Raw genomic sequence first — 20,252 nt, 5'->3', positions numbered from 1 at the left:
ACTATGAGAGACAAAATGTGGAAAAAAATCCAGACAATCACATTGTCTGATTTGGAAAGAATTTATTTGCAAATTATGGTGGAAAATAAGTATTTGGTCAATATCAAAAGTTCATCTCAATACTTTGTTATATATCCTTTGTTGGCAATGACAGAGGTCAAACGTTTTCTGTAAGTCTTCACAAGGTTGTCACACACTGTTGCTGGTATGTTGGCCCATTCCTGCATGCAGATCTCCTCTAGAGCAGTGATGTTTTGGGGCTGTCGCTGGGCAACACAGACTTTCAACTCCCTCCAAAGGTTTTCTATGGGGTTGAGATCTGGAGACTGGCTAGGCCACTCCAGCTTGCTGATGGAAGGAGGTTTGCACTCAAAATCTCACGATACATGGCCCCATTCATTCTTTCATGTACACGGATCAGTCGTCCTGTTCCCTTTGCAGAGAAACAGCCCCAAAGCATGATGTTGCCACCCCCATGCTTCACAGTAGGTATGGTGTTCTCTTTCCTCCAAACACGACAAGTTGTGTTTCTACCAAACAGTTCTACTTTGGTTTCATCTGACCATATGACATTCTCCCAATCCGCTTCTGGATCATCCAAATGCTCTCTAGCATACTTCCGACGGGCCCGGACATGTACTGGCTTAAGCAGGGGGACACGTCTGGCACTGCAGGATCTGAGTCCCTGGCGGCGTAGTGTGTTACTGATGGTAGCCTTTGTTACGTTGGTCCCAGCTCTCTGCAGGTCATTCACTAGGTCCCCCGTGTGGTTCTGGGATGTTTGCTCACCGTTCTTGTGATCATTTTGACCCCACGGGGTGAGATCTTGCGTGGAGCCCCAGATTGAGGGAGATTATCAGTGGTCTTGTATGTCTTCCGTTTTCTAATTATTGCTCCCACAGTTGATTTCTTCACACCAAGCTGCTTGCCTATTGCAGATTCAGTCTTCCCAGCCTGGTGCAGGTCTACAATTTTGTTTCTGGTGTCCTTCGACAGCTCTTTGGTCTTCACCATAGTGGAGTTTGGAGTGTGACTGTTTGAGGTTGTGGACAGGTGTCTTTTATACTGATAACAAGTTCAAACAGGTGCCATTAATACAGGTAATGAGTGGAGGACAGAGGAGCCTCTTAAAGAAGAAGATACAGGTCTGTGAGAGCCAGAAATCTTGCTTGTTTGTAGGTGACCAAATACTTATTTTCCACCATCATTTGCAAATAAATTCTTTCTAAATCAGACAATGTGATTGTCCGGATTTGTTTCCACATTTTGTCTCTCATAGTTGAGGTATATCTATGATGAAAATTACAGGCCTCTCTCATCTTCTTAAGTGGGAGAACTTGCACAATTGGTGGCTGACTAAATACTTTTTTTCCCCACTGTAGATAAAGAAAAAACATTAAATAAAAATATCAATAATATGTTCTAAATGCTGCTGTTTCCTATGGCAGTCAGAAATGTTTGCATACGCTGTCTCTTTAACTAAATTTATATAACAGAGAGACAAATAAAAGTTTTTGTGCTTTATAAATGCTATGCAGAATTTGGAGATAGCAATGATCTTTTAATAAATTATCTACAGTTTAAATAAATAACTACAGGTCCTTTTACAAATTGAAGGTGTATTAGAATATTTCTTACAATTAGTATTTTTTGATTGTTACAGAGATAAGAAATAACATTATACCTAGATCTATGTCCTGATACAGGAACTATGCATTTCACCACCATAATGTTGCCTTTTTATAGAATCCAGTGGTTAAAAAGAAAAGCAAAACCACACCAAACTGCTTATCTGTTTATAGTAAACATCAGAATATAGATTGCTTGCAGTTTAAAGAGATATTAGATATATATATTTTTTTGGGGGGAGGGGGGCAATTAGCATCCCTTTAGTTCTCTTATAGCACTAACCTTATTTACTCATGCAACATACTCTCTTCTGATTGTGGTTACCTCACTTCTCAGCCACCAATCCACCATTTTATTTCTTAAAGGGACATTATACACTCATTTTTTCTTTGCATAAATGTTTTGTAGATGATCTTTTTTTTTTTTTTTTTTTTTTTTTTAATTCTTTTTATTAAGGACAAAAGAGAAAGGACAAATATGATTACAGTTTGTAGATGATCTATTTATATAGCCCATAAAGTTTTTTTTTTAAAATGTATAGTTTTGCTTATTTTTAAATAACATTGCTCTGATTTTCAGACTCCTAACCAAGCCCCTAAGTTTTATGAGAATACCGTCAGATACATTCTCCAGCTTGCTCCTGTTTGTGTAAAGGGTCTTTTCATGTGCAAAAGAAGGGGGGGGGGAGTGTCTTACTTCCCACTTGCAGTGGGCTTTCCAGCTGCCTTTTCAACAGAGCTAAACTGACAGCTTCTAAGTAAATTTTTAAACAGTTTTATACTGGATTTTTATATCAGTATCTGTGCATCTTATTCTTTATAGTAGTGTCTTTTACATGCAGTTATATGAAAATGAGTGTATACTGTCCCTTTAATACTGCTTGTATTTTGTTTTTTTCTAACGGCAGAACAGTTTGCTTCTTGTCTTTCACAGATACCCCAATCTTATATTGAACTAGTATTCTTGACTGCTGGGACACTGTGCATAAACCTGCTTTAAATACTTGACATCTACCCAGCTGCAATAGATATATGATAAGCAATGCATGGCTAACAATTGCTACAGTGTATTTGTACAATGAAAAATGCCATGGAGCTCTGAAAGAATTTACAATTTTTCTATTACAATGAATTGGATATACAACATATATACTTCTATAAAACAAATTGAAAAATACCTTTACAGACCCTATTGTATGTATTCTGTTCCTGACTTTAATCTTTTTGCATATGCTTGTTAATGTATCATAGTTTTCTCAAAATAATATTTACTAATACTTTGATCATGAAGCAGATGGTTTTTGTGTGTACCTTTCCCTTTAAAAGGTACTTTTGCATTTATATGAACGCCTGTGTATGATATGAGTTTACTTTCTGCAAGTATTTATAGTTGATTTGTGTTGACAAAATTGGTGTAAACCTGACCACACCTGTTTTGCCTGTTGGATGCCTGCCTGAAACCTTATTTCTGTTACAGAACTTGGATTATTTTTGACTATGAATTGGATAATTACTTCTAATCCCTGGCTCCTGTTTTGGACTGATTATTTATGATTTTTGGATTGGCTGACCACCTCTCATCAATGAACCCCCCTAGTCTCTTCAGCAAGGACATTCATTTCTGCAGCACTATACTAATTTTCCAGGACCATGTTCCTGAGACTACCCGAGGGCTTAGGTTTATCAACAACCAACTTCAGCACCTGGGTCCACTTCCGGAATGACACTTACTTCTCACATACATGTTACATCAAATGGAATACTACATGATCTCACCTTGCTCTGCTTCTTTCCAGCACCCACAAACTCTATGTCTCCATAGGCATCTGTGGGTTCCTCTGTGGTGTGTTCATCAGATGTCCATTTACTGACCATGGCAGCCCCAAAATTATCCTCTATTGCTACTGTCACATGTTTGTCCCTCAGCAACCCACACTGGCACTGTGGTGAGGAGCTGCAACACAAATATGGAACACAAAAAGATTTACATGAGGAACTTTTGTGCATTTGTTAGTTTTTATATATTAAAAAAAAATCATGAACATATTGTAAACTATTATTAATTACATTTTATTACATATATTTATAAACATATGTTTGGTGTCATGGCCAATTTCTGTAACTAAGTTTTGCATATAAGGGACTCTGGAAATAGTCTCTCATCCTAAGCTTGACACCTACCTGGTCCTGGTGTCCAAAAGGAATTATTTTTTTACTTTTTTCTACTGTTAATTACAGTTACAGGGTAGAATTATGTAACAAATACACTTTGGTTTGATGAACAATGTAACTGGCCCCTGCTACAGTGAAGTACTGTTGGGCTATAAAGTCCGGGACTACAGCTGGGACATTTAAACGAAAGTCACACTGAGATAAGCCAGTTTAAAGGGACACTGAACCCAATTTTTTTTTTTTATGATTCAGGTAGAGCATGACATTTTAAGCAACTTTCTAATTTACTCCTATAATCAATTTTTCTTTGTTATCTTGCTATCTTTATTTTAAACTCAGGAATGTAAATCTTAGCAGCCAGTCCATTTTAGGTTCAACACCATGGATAGAGCTTGCTTATTGGAGGCTTACATTTACCCACCAATAAGCAAGCATAGCCCAGGTTCTCAACCAAAAATGGTCCGACTCCTATGCATTACATTCCTGCTTTTTAAATAAAGATAGCAAGAGAACAAAGAAAAAAAAGAGACTTGGGGGCCTAGTTATCAAGCCGTCAACCTCAAATACGCTGGAATTCCGCATCGTATTTGTGGCGAGGCTGATACGCCTTAGTTATCAAAGGCTCGAGACCGGCAAAAGTAGAATTTTGTGACGTAAGTATCGATCCGCCGGACTCAGTCCGACACAGATCGATTCTTACGTCACTCCAGATGTTCCGCACACAAGTGCGGCACATTCTCACTACTTTTGCTAGTTATCAAAAAACTATCAGGTACGCTCGGCACATTTACGGCCCAGCGTACCTGGTTTTCAATCCGCCACCCCTGGAGGCGGCGGATCCCATAGGAATCAATGGGAGTCTGACCATAGCGAAAGTACAAGTTCGCTGCTGCCAGACATCCCATTCATTCCTATGGGAGATGTCTACACCTAACACCCTAACGTGTACCCGAGTCTAAACACCACTAATTTGTCCCCCCCTACACCGCCGCAACTAAATAAAGTTATTACCCCCTAAACCGCCGCTCCCGGAGCCCACCGCAAGCTACTCTATACATATTAACCCCTAAACCGCCGCTCCCGGAGCCCACCGCAACTATAATAAATGTATTAACCCCTAAACCGCCGCTCCCTGAACCCGCCGCAACCTATATTAAATGTATTAACCCCTAATCTGCCCCCCCTACACCGTCGCCACCTATAATAAATTTATTAACCCCTATCCTGCCCCCCCTACACCGTCGCCACCTATAATAAATTTATTAACCCCTAATCTGCCCCCCCTACACCGTCGCCACCTATAATAAATTTATTAACCCCTATCCTGCCCCCCACTACGCCGCCGCCACTGTAATAAAATTATTAACCCCTAAACCTAAGTCTAACCCTAACCCTAACGCCCCCCTAACTTAAATATTAATTAAATAAATCTAAATAAATTAACTCTTATTAACTAAATGAATCCTATTTAAAACTAAATACTTACCTTTAAAATAAACCCTAATATAGCTACAATATAAATAATAATTATATTCTAGCTATCTTAGGATTTATATTTATTTTACAGGTACCTTTCAATTTATTTTAACTAGGTACAATAGCTATTAAATAGTTATTAACTATTTAATAGCTTACCTAGCTAAAATAAAGAGAAATGTACCTGTTAAATAAATCCTAACCTAAGTTACAATTACACCTAACACTACACTATACTTTAATAAATTATTCCTATTTAAAAATAAATACTTACCTGTAAAATAAACCCGAAGATAGCTACAATGTAATTAATAATTATATTGTACCTATCTTAGGATTTATATTTATTTTACAGGTAACTTTGTATTTATTTTAGCTAGTTAGAATAGTTATTAAATAGTTATTAACTATTTAATAACTACCTAGCTAAAAGAAATACAAAATTACCTGTAAAATAAATCCTAATTTAAGTTACAATTAAACCTAATACTACACTATCATTAAATTAATTAAATAAACTACCTACAAATAACTACAATTAAATACAATTACATAAACTAACTAAAGTACAAAAAATAAAAAAAGCTAAGTTACAAAAAATAAAAAAATAAGTTACAAACATGTTAAAAATATTACAACAATTTTAAGCTACTTACACCTAATCTAAGCCCCCTAATAAAATAACAAACCCCCCAAAATAAAAAAAATGCCCTACCCTATTCTAAATTAAATAAATTTCAAAGCTCTTTTACCTTACCAGCCCTTAAAAGGGCCATTTGTGGGGGCATGCCCCAAAGAAAACAGCTCTTTTGCCTGTAAAATAAAAATACAACCCCCCCCAACATTAAAATCCACCACCCACATACCCCTAATCTAACCCAAACCCCCCTTACAAAAACCTAACACTAATCCCCTGAAGATCATCCTACCTTTAGTTGTCTTCACTCAGCCGAGCCACCGATGGAACTGAAGAGGACATCCGGAGCGGAAGAAGTTAATCCTCCAAGCGGCGCTGAAGAAATCTTCCATCCGATGAAGTCATCATCCAGGCGGCGCTGAAGAAAAGTCTTCGATCCAGCCGATGTCATCTTCAAAGAGGCGCTGAAGAGGTCTTCTACCCGGGCGAAGTCATCTTCCAAGCCGGGTCTTGAATCTTCCTTCCGCTGACGCGGAACCACCTTCTTCACCGACGGACTACGACGAATGACGGCTCCTTTAAGGGACGTCATCCAAGATGGCGTCCCCTCAATTCCGATTGGCTGATAGGATTCTATCAGCCAATCGGAATTAAGGTAGGAAAAATCTGATTGGCTGATGGAATCAGCCAATCAGATTCAAGTTCAATCCGATTGGCTGATCCAATCAGCCAATCAGATTGAGCTCGCATTCTATTGGCTGATCGGAACAGCCAATAGAATGCGAGCTCAATCTGATTGGCTGATTCCATCAGCCAATCAGATTTTTCCTACCTTAATTTCCGATTGGCTGATAGAATCCTATCAGCCAATCGGAATTGAGGGGACGCCATCTTGGATGACGTCCCTTAAAGGAGCCGTCATTCGTCGTAGTCCGTCGGTGAAGAAGGTGGTTCCGCATCGGCGGAAGGAAGATTCAAGACCCAGCTTGGAAGATGACTTCGCCCGGATAGAAGACCTCTTCAGCGCCTCTTTGAAGATGACAATGGCCGGATCGAAGACTTTTCTTCAGCGCCGCCTGGATGATGACTTCATCGGATGGAAGATTTCTTCAGCGCTGCTTGGAGGATTAACTTCTTCCGCTCCGGATGTCCTCTTCAGTTCCATCGGTGGCTCGGCTGAGTGAAGACAACTAAAGGTAGGATGATCTTCAGGGGATTAGTGTTAGGTTTTTGTAAGGGGGGTTTGGGTTAGATTAGGGGTATGTGGGTGGTGGGTTTTAATGTTGGGGGGGGGTTGTATTTTTCTTTTACAGGCAAAAGAGCTGTTTTCTTTGGGGCATGCCCCCACAAATGGCCCTTTTAAGGGCTGGTAAGGTAAAAGAGCTTTGAAATTTATTTAATTTAGAATAGGGTAGGGCATTTTTTTATTTTGGGGGGGGTTTGTTATTTTATTAGGGGGCTTAGATTAGGTGTAAGTAGCTTAAAATTGTTGTAATATTTTTAACATGTTTGTAACTTATTTTTTTATTTTTTGTAACTTAGCTTTTTTTATTTTTTGTACTTTAGTTAGTTTATGTAATTGTATTTAATTGTAGTTATTTGTAGGTAGTTTATTTAATTAATTTAATGATAGTGTAGTATTAGGTTTAATTGTAACTTAAGTTAGGATTTATTTTACAGGTAATTTTGTATTTCTTTTAGCTAGGTAAGCTATTAAATAGTTAATAACTATTTAATAGCTATTGTACCTAGTTAAAATAAATTGAAAGGTACCTGTAAAATAAATATAAATCCTAAGATAGCTAGAATATAATTATTATTTATATTGTAGCTATATTAGGGTTTATTTTAAAGGTAAGTATTTAGTTTTAAATAGGATTCATTTAGTTAATAAGAGTTAATTTATTTAGATTTATTTAATTAATATTTAAGTTAGGGGGGCGTTAGGGTTAGGGTTAGACTTAGGTTTAGGGGTTAATAATTTTATTACAGTGGCGGCGGTGTAGTGGGAGGCAGATTAGGGGTTAATAAATTTATTATAGGTGGCGACGGTGTAGGGGGGCAGGATAGGGGTTAATAGGTTTAATATAGTTGCGGCGGGTTCAGGGAGCGGCGGTTTAGGGGTTAAACTATTTATTTAGTTGCGGAGAGGTGCGGGATCAGCAGGATAGGGGTTAATAATTTTATAATAGAGGGCGACGGTGTAGGGGGGGAAGGATAGGGGTTACTAGGTAAACTGTAGGTGGCAGCAGTGTCCGGGAGCGGTGGTTTAGGGGTTAATACATTTATAAGAGTTGCGGCAGGGTCTAGGAGCGGCGGTTTAGGGGTTAATACATTTATAAGAGTTGCGGCAGGGTCTAGGAGCGACGGTTTAGGGGTTAGTAACTTTATTGAGTTGCGGGAGGCTCCGGGGGCGCCGGTATAGGGGGTAGAACAGTGTAGTTTAGTGTGAGTGCTTAGTGACAGGCTAGCAATAAAGCTGGGAAAAAGCCGAAGGGCAGCGAGATCGGATGAGTGATAACTCTCACAGTCCGCTGCTCATCGCCCCGCGGCTTTTTGACAGCTTTATTTGATAACTTAGGCGTATTTTTTCAGGTCCGCGGCGGCGATGTGAGGCGAGCTTAGGCAGGCGTATTGGGCCGGCGAAACCAGAAAAGTAGACGACTTGATAACTACCCCCCTTGGCAGTTTTATTTTGTATATGTTTATTAGGTTCAATCTATGTTATGCTGAATACTACCATATTTAGCAAGAAATACCTGTTTTGCTAAGATTATATACAGGAAAGACAAGTTATATTGAATGACTATGAGTCTGGTACCCAGGGGTTTCAAGGGCAAAAAGTGTTATACGTATACAACTTTGGTCACTGTAAGATTGTGTAATTTCCCAATCAGTAGGTAGTAAAGATTCACTTAACCCTTTAAGGACCAAGGCCATTTTTCAATTTCTTTCCCTTAAGGACCAGGGCTATTTTTACATTTCTGCTGTGTTTGTGTTTAGCTGTAATTTTCCTCTTACTCATTTACTGTACCCCCACATATTATATATCGTTTTTCTCGCCACTAAATGGACTTTCTAAAGATACCATTATTTTCATCATATCTTATAATTTACTATTAAAAATATTATAAAATATGAGGAAAAAAATGGAAAAAACACACTTTTTCTAACTTTGACCCCCAAAATCTGTTACACATGGATGAGTCCTGGGTCTTGAGAAAGTCTGTGTTAATCGGATGAAACTCGTAGATGGAGGACAACATTACAGACTGTGTTCCCATACAAACGAGTTGTTGTTACAGAGACAAACTGCTACCGGTGGTTATATGTATCAGCGCTTCTGATTATTACACAGACGCTTGGACGTAATACAACTGGAAGTGACGTCAGGAGTTAAAGAGCTGGGGTGCAGTTGGAGAATTGTTTATCAAAGGCGATATTGTAACTAACATCTTGTAAGTGCAATTGTATTGATAGCGCCATACCAAACATTAAATGCTTTTACCTTGAGTTGCGGTCGCGCTCTGTGTTTTCTTCAACTTGCAGTATTGATTGGGCTGGGCGCTCTTTAGCATCCAGTAACTAAGAAAGCAGCACCGCACTCAAAAACAGAGAGAGGAGGAAGCCGGATCATAACGAACAGAGCAAACAACGGAGAAATAATTCTATCATACTCCTCGAGACATTGAGGTGAGAATAATAATATTAGTTTATATAATTGTTGTATATATTTGTTTACAACAATACGTTAATATACAGATATAAGCTTGGGTTATATATCAACATTTATTGTCAAAGTTGAAAATTATTATTATTATTTTTATTCTGCCAAATAAGCTCATTCTGATTAGTTTATATACGATAGATTACATATAAGTAATTTTAATATATCAGATGTGCTGGAGACTCAAGAAAATTAATAACAATAAATCTGAGCCCCAGCAGTTTTTAGTCTGTTAGCGCAGTGTTAGGTAGAGAAGTGTATATTTACATATGCTGCTGTGTAGGATCCCCCCTTAGCTCTCTAACCCTCCCCCTCTACCTTACTGGGAGCCATCTTGTGTACTGGCAGCTGTCTGCCAGTACCCAGTTTAGAAAAAAATGCCTTTTTTTTTTTAAATATTTTTTTTTTTTTTCTGTAGTGTAGCTTCCCCCTCATAGACCAACCACCACCCCCTCCCAGATCCCTTACAATTAACATTGTCTGCTGTCCCCCCCCCTGTCTCCCACTTATCTCCCACTTATCAATCAACTTTTTTCTGTAGTATAGCGGTTCCCACCCGCTCCCTCCCCGTGCATACGCCCGCCCGCCGCTGCCCGTGCAAGCGCACGCGCCAGTGCGTGCTCCCGACAACCCTGCCCCCGATCCCGCCCTCTCTCTCTTCAATCGTCCATCGATGGCCGCCCACCCACCTCCCACGTCGGCTCCCACCCACCAACGATTGCGGCCATTGATGCCGGTGCAGAGAGGGCCACAGAGTGGCTCTCTCTGCATCGGATGGGGGAAAAATGTTATTGCAGGATGCCTCAATATCGAGGCATCACTGCAATAACTGTTTACTTTTATCACCAATTTTGCTTTGTTCTTTTGGTATTCTTAGTTGAAAGCTTAACCTAGGAGGTTCATATGCTAATTTCTTAGACCTTGAAGCCCACCTCTTTTCAGATTGCATTTTAACAGGTTTTCACCACTAGAGGGTGTTAGTTCACGTATTTCATATAGATAACACTGTGCTCGTGCACGTGAAGTTATCTGGGAGCAGGCACTGATTGGCTAGACTGCAAGTCTGTCAAAAGAACTGAAAAAAGGGGCAGTTTGCAGAGGCTTAGATACAAGATAATCACAGAGGTTAAAAGTACATTAATATAACTGTGTTGGTTATGCAAAACTGGGGAATGGCTAATAAAAGGATTATCTATCTTTTAAAACAATAAAAATTCTGGTGTAGACTGTCCCTTTAAACATGTTTTATTTTCTTTCATGACTAAGATAGAGCATGTAAGATTAACATCATTCTAATTCACTTTAATTATCAAATTTTCTTTGTTCGCTTTGAATCTTTTGTTAAAAACCAGGGATGTAATCTCAGGAGCATGCACGTGTCTTGAGCATTACATGGCAGCAATTTTGCAAGAATGTTATCCATTTACAAGAGCACTAGCTGGCAGCACTCTTTCCTGCAATGTAGTGCTCCAGCCCATAGATGCCTACCTAGGTATCTCTCCAGCAAAGAATACCATGTGAACAAAGCACATTTGACAATAGAAGTAAATTGGAAACTTTTTGAAGATTGTATGCTCTGTCTGAATCACAAAATTAATTTTGGGGGGTTTCATATCCCTTTAGATGCTTTTAAAATTGTTATTTAGTATATTTTAATATTTTGGAAATGCAGTGTTTGATTTCTGGTGCATATATAAAAATGGTATCAATGTCCCTTTAAGTAAATTTATTAAACTATATTGTTTGATATCCAGGCTTTGTCAATTGGTTCTATTCTCCACTGGAATGTGTAGAGAGCTATCCGAATCTACGGAATTCCTTAGGCATTAGTATCGTTTTCCTCTGGAGAAGAAATGTCCTTAGGTCAATACAAACCAGATGTCGTAATAGAAAATTAATAATTACACTGAATATAAATATCTCTGGGATAGACGCAGGGCAATCCTAGGTATGTGACAATGCCAAAGGTCAATCAAATGGGGACTTGTTATGTAGCGCAAACTGTTTGCTTTCCTTACTCCTGGCTTCTTAGTCTGTTTTGTAGATTAATATAATCTTATGGGAGAAGTAGACAACGGTGTTCTGTCAAATTATATTAATACATCTAATATATCTATATTTTTATATTTTTCTTTAACTTTGCTGCTGTTTCTTAAAATGTACTTCTCTTAAAGAAACATGAAACCCCAATTTTTTTAATGATTCAGATAGAGGGGTACATTTACCAATGTCTGTCCTACAAGATACCCTGTAGCGTATCATGTCCGACAGACATCGCTGAATTTATCACCAGAACTGCTTGCGCAATGTCGCCCCCTGCAGATAGACTGCGGCTTCATAACTACTGTTTCCGGCGAGCCTGAAAACTCGCGCGGAAACAAGGCTAGCTGCTGATTGGTTGTTGCACATCGATGCCTCTTGTCATTAGCTCCCAGTAGTGCATTGCTGCTGTTTCAATAAAGTATGCAAAGAAAATGAAGCAAATTTGCTAAAAGAATTAAACTGGAAAGTTGTTTAAAATTGTGTGATGTGTCTCCTTCTTGAAAGAAATAAAAAAAATGGTTTTCACATTCCTATAAAGGACCATTAAAGGGACATAAAATCCAATACAATAAAAAAAATATACAGTATTTTGAATTTGCAGAGAATATACATACTAAAATTATTTTGCATCCAAAGTTAATGTTTTAAAAAAATAATACTCCTATGCTAAATGACTTGAAAGTGATGCAGCATAACTGTAAAACGTTGACAAGAAAATATCACATAAACATCTCCATGTAAAAAGCAAGATATTATTTACCTCAAATTATATTTAGCTCACAATAGTAAGTGCACTGTGAGTAGTTATCCTTAAGCCACTGTCAGCTGCATGTTGAAAAAAATACAGCCAATCAGCTTTATCAGTGCTGATGTCACACTTTGCTTCACTGTGATCTTGTGAGATTTCACTGAAATCTCACAAGATTTCTTAGTGAACTTCCTTCAACTTAGGAGTTAAATAATATGACTTTTTTTTTCCCTACAAGCTCAGCTCACTGCATTGGGTTGTGGTTTCAGTTAGTAGAAACAGCTATTTCGTATACAAAATTAAACCTGAATCAGCAGTTGTTCTGCGGGTTGGGTTAAACAATTCTTTGCAAGCAATTGTAGTTGCTGCTAATTATGCCTACACTTGCCGTTATATAACTGTAAAATATATTTATTATTATTATTGACCTATGGAACAGCTCAATATCAATACTGTACTTTGGTCTTTGGCGAGGTGTTACCTGACCAGGCCCTAAGAAGTTACACAGAAAAGGCTGGTGAAATATATATATATATATATATATATATTAAAATCTACAGGAATATTTGAGGGAATAACACTTAAAAGGACATTAAAGTACAAAACTAATGCAATAATGTGTTAGAGCATTTTATTATAGTACTGTTGCTTGCATATAACTATGTGTTTAACCTTTGCTAAGGACTTAAACACATAGTTTAAGTCAGTTCCAGAGCAGCAATGCACTACAGGGAGCTAGCTGCGCATATATGATGAGCCAATGACAAGAAGTATATGTGCTGAGCCACCAATCAGTCGCCAGTTAGCTCCCAGAAGTGCACTGCTGAGCCTATCTGAGTCTATCTAGATATACTTTTCAACATAAAATGAATACTAAGATAGGAAAGTAAATTTGACAAAAGAAATAAACTGAGAAGTCTCTTAAAATTACACACTTTTTCTGAACCATGGAAATTTAAATTTGACTTTCATGTCCCTTAAATAATTGAATTAACCCCTCACCTTCCAGCCTTCGTGTCTTCTATGTAAGTGGTACATGTTTTCTTTTTAAATAGCTTGGGAATCCAGCTCTGCAAATAAAGAAAATGTAAAAAATAATGTTAACAATACATTCTAGAGACCAAACATTTATCAAGCAGTCTAGGAAACCATTATGCACAAATTTTACTATTATTTTCAGAAGTAAACAAGAGCTGTATGACCTTCTGATAAATATTGATTGGGCGATCATGGGCTTTTTAAATTCAAGTCTATTTAATTAATTTGTAAACCTCACAATAACTTTTTTTGGAATGTTTTCTAAAGCATTCGGCCCACGTAAACCTCCCTAGTATACACCTTGAATGGGGACAATGTTACACTGCTATATCCATTCATCAGAAAACTCATTATCATTTGTTTCTTCAAATGAGTGTTACATTTTTCATATTCTACACCTTGGATTTGTTTCAAGTGGAATTTTTTATGGCATGCACAGGATATTATCAAAACTCTTACTTATGCTCAGTCAATATACTAAAAGCAACTTTTTTTAATTAATTAACTGTAAAAAAATAATATATATATGACATAAGAATAGAAAGCAGACAGCTACTTTTCGGGCCAATACAGCCCTTAATCATGCTGAGTGATTTGCGAGTGAAAGAGAGATAGAGAGAGAGTATATAGGTATATACTGTGTATATTTATATATATATATATACACATACAAACAAACAAGATAACTCAGAGAATACCCAGAAAACTGGTTTTACAATGTTCTGATATGAGATAAATGTGTTATCTTTTAAAGCATGGTGGAATTCAGGTTCCTGGTCCAGCCAGTTAGGAGAAGATGTAAATGTGTAAATTTTATCATACTGATGGACACATTCCAGACTCTCAGGGAGTGAAAAAGCAGAATATTTAGAAGTGTTTTACAACAAAAACAGGCAAAATAAATAATGAATAAATATATACTGCAGTCTTATTACCCTTAATCCAACATTTTATGGACTGTTAAAGGGACACTAAACCCAATTTTTTTCTTTCATGATTCAGATAGAGCATGCAATTTTTTCATTTACTCCTATTATCAATTTTTCTTTGTTCTCTTGCTATCTTTGTTTAAAAAGCAGGAATGTAATGCATTTTTGGTTGAGAACCTAGGTTATGCTTGCTTATTGGTGGGTAGATTTAAGCCTCCAATAAGCAAATGCTATCCATGATGCTGAGCCTAAAATGGGCTGGCTGCTAAAATTTACATTCCTGCTTTTAAAATAAAGATAGCAAGAGAATTAAGAAAAATTGATAATAGGAGTAAATTAGAAAGTTGCTTAGAATCATGAAAGAAAAAAATTGGGTTCAGTGTCCCTTTAAGTTCTGAGTTTAATGTATTACAAATATATTTTATTTAACCTTACTATAGTCTATTTACAGCTACAAAGACATCTTGGTCAAATATGGCAAAGTCAGGAGAGTAGGTTGAGTAAAACCACACAAGAGGGCTAATAAAGTTACAAGAGGAATGGTAATTAGAACCAAAAGAATATATCACTATATGCATTCTCTATGCACATTTCTAGTTCTTTACCAGGGACACATCAGCAACACATGATTTGAGGATATCACGGCTTAAGCAAAATTTCTTCTAGGGACAAAAAAGTGCAAAAATAAAATGTGTTACAGCATTTAACGCATATTTAAAGTCAGTTACAGAGCAGCAATGGGAGCTAGATGAAGACTGGTATCAGGGACTAGCAGTGAGCCACATACAAGAGGTATATGTGCATAGCCACCAATCACCAGCTAGAGAGTCTACCTAGGTATGATTTTCAACAAAGGATACCAAGAGATTGAAGTAAATTGGAAAATAGAAGTACATTGAAAAGTCCCTTTAAATTGCATGCTAAACCATGGAAGAGTAATTTTAAATCTCATCTCCATTTAATAACTGAATGAGTCTGTCTGTATTATCTACAGTAATGCATATCAGATATTGTATACTCTTTTATGTAAGATTTCATTATACTACTTTAAAAGAAAAAGAGTGTACAATATCCAATATGCATAACCTGTTTTACTATATTCCCTCTCTCACTGACCCTTTAAAAGACAGGACAGAAAATAAGTTACTGTTGAGGTATAACTGATGCCTTTAGACAGATACAGACCAAATGGGCCCCAAGAAAAGGTGTGGCACTAATCTAGGCTCCTATAGTATAGTGCAGATGAATGTGCTGGTTCATGGGCCGCTCTCTGCTGTTTATTCATGTACGTTATTTATGGTAGTAACATTAGTAGGGGGATGCTTAAGCAAGTTATCCCACGTACTGATGACTCACAAGGAACTATAGAATGGAGGGCAAAAGTTTCATTAGTGTTAATGATATAGACACAATACAAAAGGGTTTACAAGCCAGTAAAATCTGTATAATCAAGGGAAAAAGAGAAATGAACCTGCCACAGCAGCCATGACAAGGGTACCCCACCTATCCTTTGTCATGGCTTTCTTTACAATGTCAATATAATCAGTCAACCTTACATTTTCCAAAGCCCCACCTTACTGAGGTAATTTTCTCACAAACTACATCTTCCATTGCTGTGCATTTTTAGAATAAAGTCCAAGAATGAATATTACTATTCCATAAAATAGCTTGACAGATGAACCATTATTGCATATATATATATATATATATATATATATATATATATATATATATATATATATATATATATATATATATATATATATATATATACATATACAGTATATACACACACACATATACAGTATATACACACACACACAAGGCACACGAAAGACACACACATCATTTGAAAGCTGTGCACTGGCTACATTGCTAGTGTCAGTAGCAGACCTACTTAACAGAGGGCCTTGGTGCAAGATTTGTTTGGGGACCCCCAAAAGATAACGCAGTAGAAAGCAAAAGTATTAATATACAGTACATTCTGCTCTGTATAATGAATTTGAGGATAGATAGTGAGATGACAGATAGATAGTTGAACGTATAAACTGCAATTATAAAAGTATCCCCTGCATTAGGATTGTAAACCTCCACACCTATGTATAGACTGGCTGTTATAGGCCCTCTCCAGCTCGTGGGCCCTGGTGTGACTGCACCCACTGTACCAATGGTAGTTCCGCCCCTGGTTAGTGAGCCAACCCTATGGGATTTATTTATGAACTATTTTTAATAGTACTATTTATTAAATATTATAACATTACTTTAACAAAATACATGCCAAAATTTAAATATACATACAGAAACAGAATATTGCACATTCAGAGAAAACCACTAACATTTGTAAAACAGGAATATATTGATGAATAAGGGTCAGTTCAAATACATTGAAATGCAGCATTGTGGCCCCTGGGCCTTGGCCTGGACAACCCTGGCATAAACATTACATCCCCTTCCCAAGACATTAAAAAATATTGCTATGTAGATGGATTATGCTTTTTTCCATACTTATTATCACAGGATTGCCATAAGTCTCACTTATTTAGAGCTGCTCCAATGATTGACTACAAAAAAAAAGCAGGGACATAAATTCTTCTATGCTGAAAGTGTAATAATGTAATAGTTCACAATCGGCCAGATTACGAGTTTTGTGTTATGGCTCATAACGCTGCTTTTTCACTACTGCTGCTATTACGAGTCTTGTAGGTACAGCTGTACCGCACACCTTGTTGGCCGTAACGCAACGTAACTACCGCACCTTTCAAAAAGTCCTTTTTCAATGGGACTTCCATAGCGCCGTTATTACGAGTTTTACCTGTCTGGCCAAAAATTGAGTGGTCCAGCCTATACCGACAAGATCCGTACCGCCATCTAAAGTCAGTAGTTATGGGTTTTTCGTTACAAAGCTGTAGCATAAAACTCATAACTAAAGTGTTACAAAGTACACTAACACCCATAAACTACCTATTAACCCCTAAACCGAGGCCCTCCCGCATCACAAACACTAAAATAAAATTATTAACCCCTAATCTGCCGCTCCGGACATGGCCGCCACTATAATAAACATATTAACCCCTAAACCGCCGCACTCCAGCATCACAAACACTAGTTAAATATTATTAACCCCTAATCTGCTGCCCCCCAATGTTGCCACCACCTACATAAATTTATTAAGCCCTATTCTGCCGCCCCAATATCGCCGCCACCTACCTACACGTATTAACCCCTAATCTGCCGCCCCCAATGTTGCCACCGCCACTATACTAAAATTATTAACCACTAAACCTCTGGCCTCCCACATCACTAACACTAAATAAATATATTAACCCCTAACCCTAAGTCTAACCCTAACCCTAACACCCCTGATTGGAAGAACCAATAGAATGCGAGTTCAATGCCATTGGCTGATTGGGTCAGCCAATAGGATTGAAGGTCAATCCTATAGGTTGATTGCATCAGCCAATAGGATTTTTTACCCTTTAATTCTGATTGGCTGATAGAATTTTATCAGTCAATCGGAAATCAAGGGACGCCATCTTGGATGACGTCCCTTAAAGGGAACCTTCAGTGTACGGCTGGGACCGTATGAAGAGGATGCTCCGCGCCAGATGTCTTGAAGATGTATATAGGGAGTGAAAAAAGTCATTAATTTTCCTATATCGCTCAAAACTCGTAATCTGGCTGTCCATTAGGTAAAATTAATCATTGGAAACACATTCAAAGGAAGAAAATATTGCAGTATACAGTCCCTTTAAGCTAATGAATAAACAATCATGAGGAAAAGCTGGAACATTGAGAAAAATTAAACAAGAGTTGCACCCAAAAAAACATTGATTTTACTAGTTGCATAGTATATGTGTAGCATTTATATTCTTATTTTTAGAAAATAAAGGACAATCTTCTTCTTATTGTTTATTTGCTTTGCGATGGTGTTAATAGATGTGCAAACATATGCAAACAATCACTATATATAATCAGGTTAAACTAATAGTTTTAGAGAAATAATGCTTCAGTCTGTTTACTTGTGTGAATTAGCTTTGCTGACAGCTTTGATCCATCCCACCCCTACCACCATACTTGCATATTTCTGTGTAAAAAAAATTGTAAAGATGTAACTGTAAGATGCTTTGGAAAGAGACAGGACTAACTTCCATATGAAAACAAGAGACAACAGTTGCTTTAGCCCAGACACGACTCTATATAGAGTATTCATGCTCACAGACAATTGAATTCCTTTCCTTACTCTGTAAGCCTTGCCCCAAGCTTTCAAAATGTCAAGTAATCCCCCAAACACACTTCAGAGTTGCATTCCATCTATATTTGACATTGTTTTGTCTTCAGCTTTACACTACTCTCTGAACTGTTCCCCTATGTCCCTTAGTAGGAATATTTACAAAGAGTCAAAGACCCCTGTTCTACAGATCACCTGTAGGTGGGATACATTACAGAACTAGGAATATTTACAAAGAGTCAAAGACCCCTGTTCTACAGATCACCTGTAGGTGGGATACATTACAGAACTAGGAATATTTACAAAGAGTCAAAGACCCCTGTTCTACAGATCACCTGTAGGTGGGATACATTACAGAACTAGGAATATTTACAAAGAGTCAAAGACCCCTGTTCTACAGATCACCTGTAGGTGGGATACATTACAGAACTAGGAATATTTACAAAGAGTCAAAGACCCCTGTTCTACAGATCACCTGTAGGTGGGATACATTACAGAACCTAACTAGCAGACAGAGCCATCTGCCCCTTTATAGTCTAGTGCTGATTACAAAACAATTTACACTCAGTTTTTATTATTCCCTTTAGTAGCCAATTCCTTAAAGGGACAGTATACACCAATTTTCATATAACTGCATGTAATAGACACAACTATAAAGAATAATATGTACAGATACTGATCTAAAAATCCAGTATAAAACCGTTAAAAAACGTACTTAGAAGCTCCAAGTTTAGCTCTGTTCAAAAGGTTAGCTGGAAAACCGCTCAGTGTGCTAAGGCACTGTGGCTGAGCTCTGTAGCAACCCAAGGGTTGCAGGTTCGATCCCCAGTGAGGTCCACCCAGCCTTTCATCCTTCTGAGGTCGATAAAATGAGCAGCGCCTTGAGACCCTTATGGGTGATTAGCCGCACTTTACAAGTACCCAATACATACATACTAAAAGTGGGTGTATAGCAAATAAAACAGACACTCCCCATTCCTCTGTATATGAAAAGACCCTTTACACAAACAGGAGCAAGCTGGAGTAGGTATACGTCAGTATACTTTAAAACTTTGGGGCTTGGTTAGGAGTCTGAAAATCAGGGCAATGTTATTTAACAATAAGCAAAGCAATACATTTATTTAAAAAAAGAAAAACCTGTATAGGCTATATAAATGGATCATCTACAAAACATTTATGCAAAGAAAAATCTAGTGTATAATGTCCCTTTAAGAACCACTTGACTCACCTGTTTTATTACCTCAGTATCTATTTTATCAGTGCCCTTGTCTTTCCTAAGCAACCTGTTCTACTTGTTAACTCTCTTTGCCAACTAAGCCGCTGAGCAACAAGATACGCAATTAATCCTCTATGGGAATGAGCAGATTCCTATTCTTATATAATAAACCACATCCTTAGAAAGCATAAATAAGGCCTCCCTAGTTCTGACAAACATTTGGCGCTAGTGCATAGCAACCTCGGGGGGGGGGGGGGATATCTCCCTTTCATTGATAGAAGCTAGATTTATTTTTGTTTTGAATGAAAGTGCCTATTTTATTATATATATACATACATACAAAGTAAATCCAACCAGGCACTCTCCGGTTATAAAACCCCCACATGCTCCCGGTTCACCTATAGATACAG

At 37.6% G+C, this 20,252-nt stretch overlaps 1 protein-coding gene across 1 annotated transcript in view; it reads right to left on the bottom strand.

Annotated features, from left to right (window-relative positions):
* The window catches only part of TRPM4 (transient receptor potential cation channel subfamily M member 4), a 167,050-nt gene that overhangs the window by 102,479 nt on the left and 44,319 nt on the right, over positions 1-20,252 (bottom strand). The window contains exons 2-3 of the mRNA XM_053690797.1: positions 13,434-13,501; positions 3,405-3,582 (exon numbers count right to left, since the gene is read on the bottom strand). Of these exons, the coding sequence (XP_053546772.1) occupies positions 3,405-3,582; positions 13,434-13,501 (246 nt within the window). The remainder of the gene's footprint in view (positions 1-3,404; positions 3,583-13,433; positions 13,502-20,252) is intronic.

This window comes from Bombina bombina, chromosome 8 (genome assembly GCF_027579735.1).
Source record: "Bombina bombina isolate aBomBom1 chromosome 8, aBomBom1.pri, whole genome shotgun sequence".
Taxonomy (NCBI): domain Eukaryota; kingdom Metazoa; phylum Chordata; class Amphibia; order Anura; family Bombinatoridae; genus Bombina; species Bombina bombina.
Note: the sequence above shows the minus strand (reverse complement) of the source record. Positions and strands in the feature narration are given on the sequence as shown.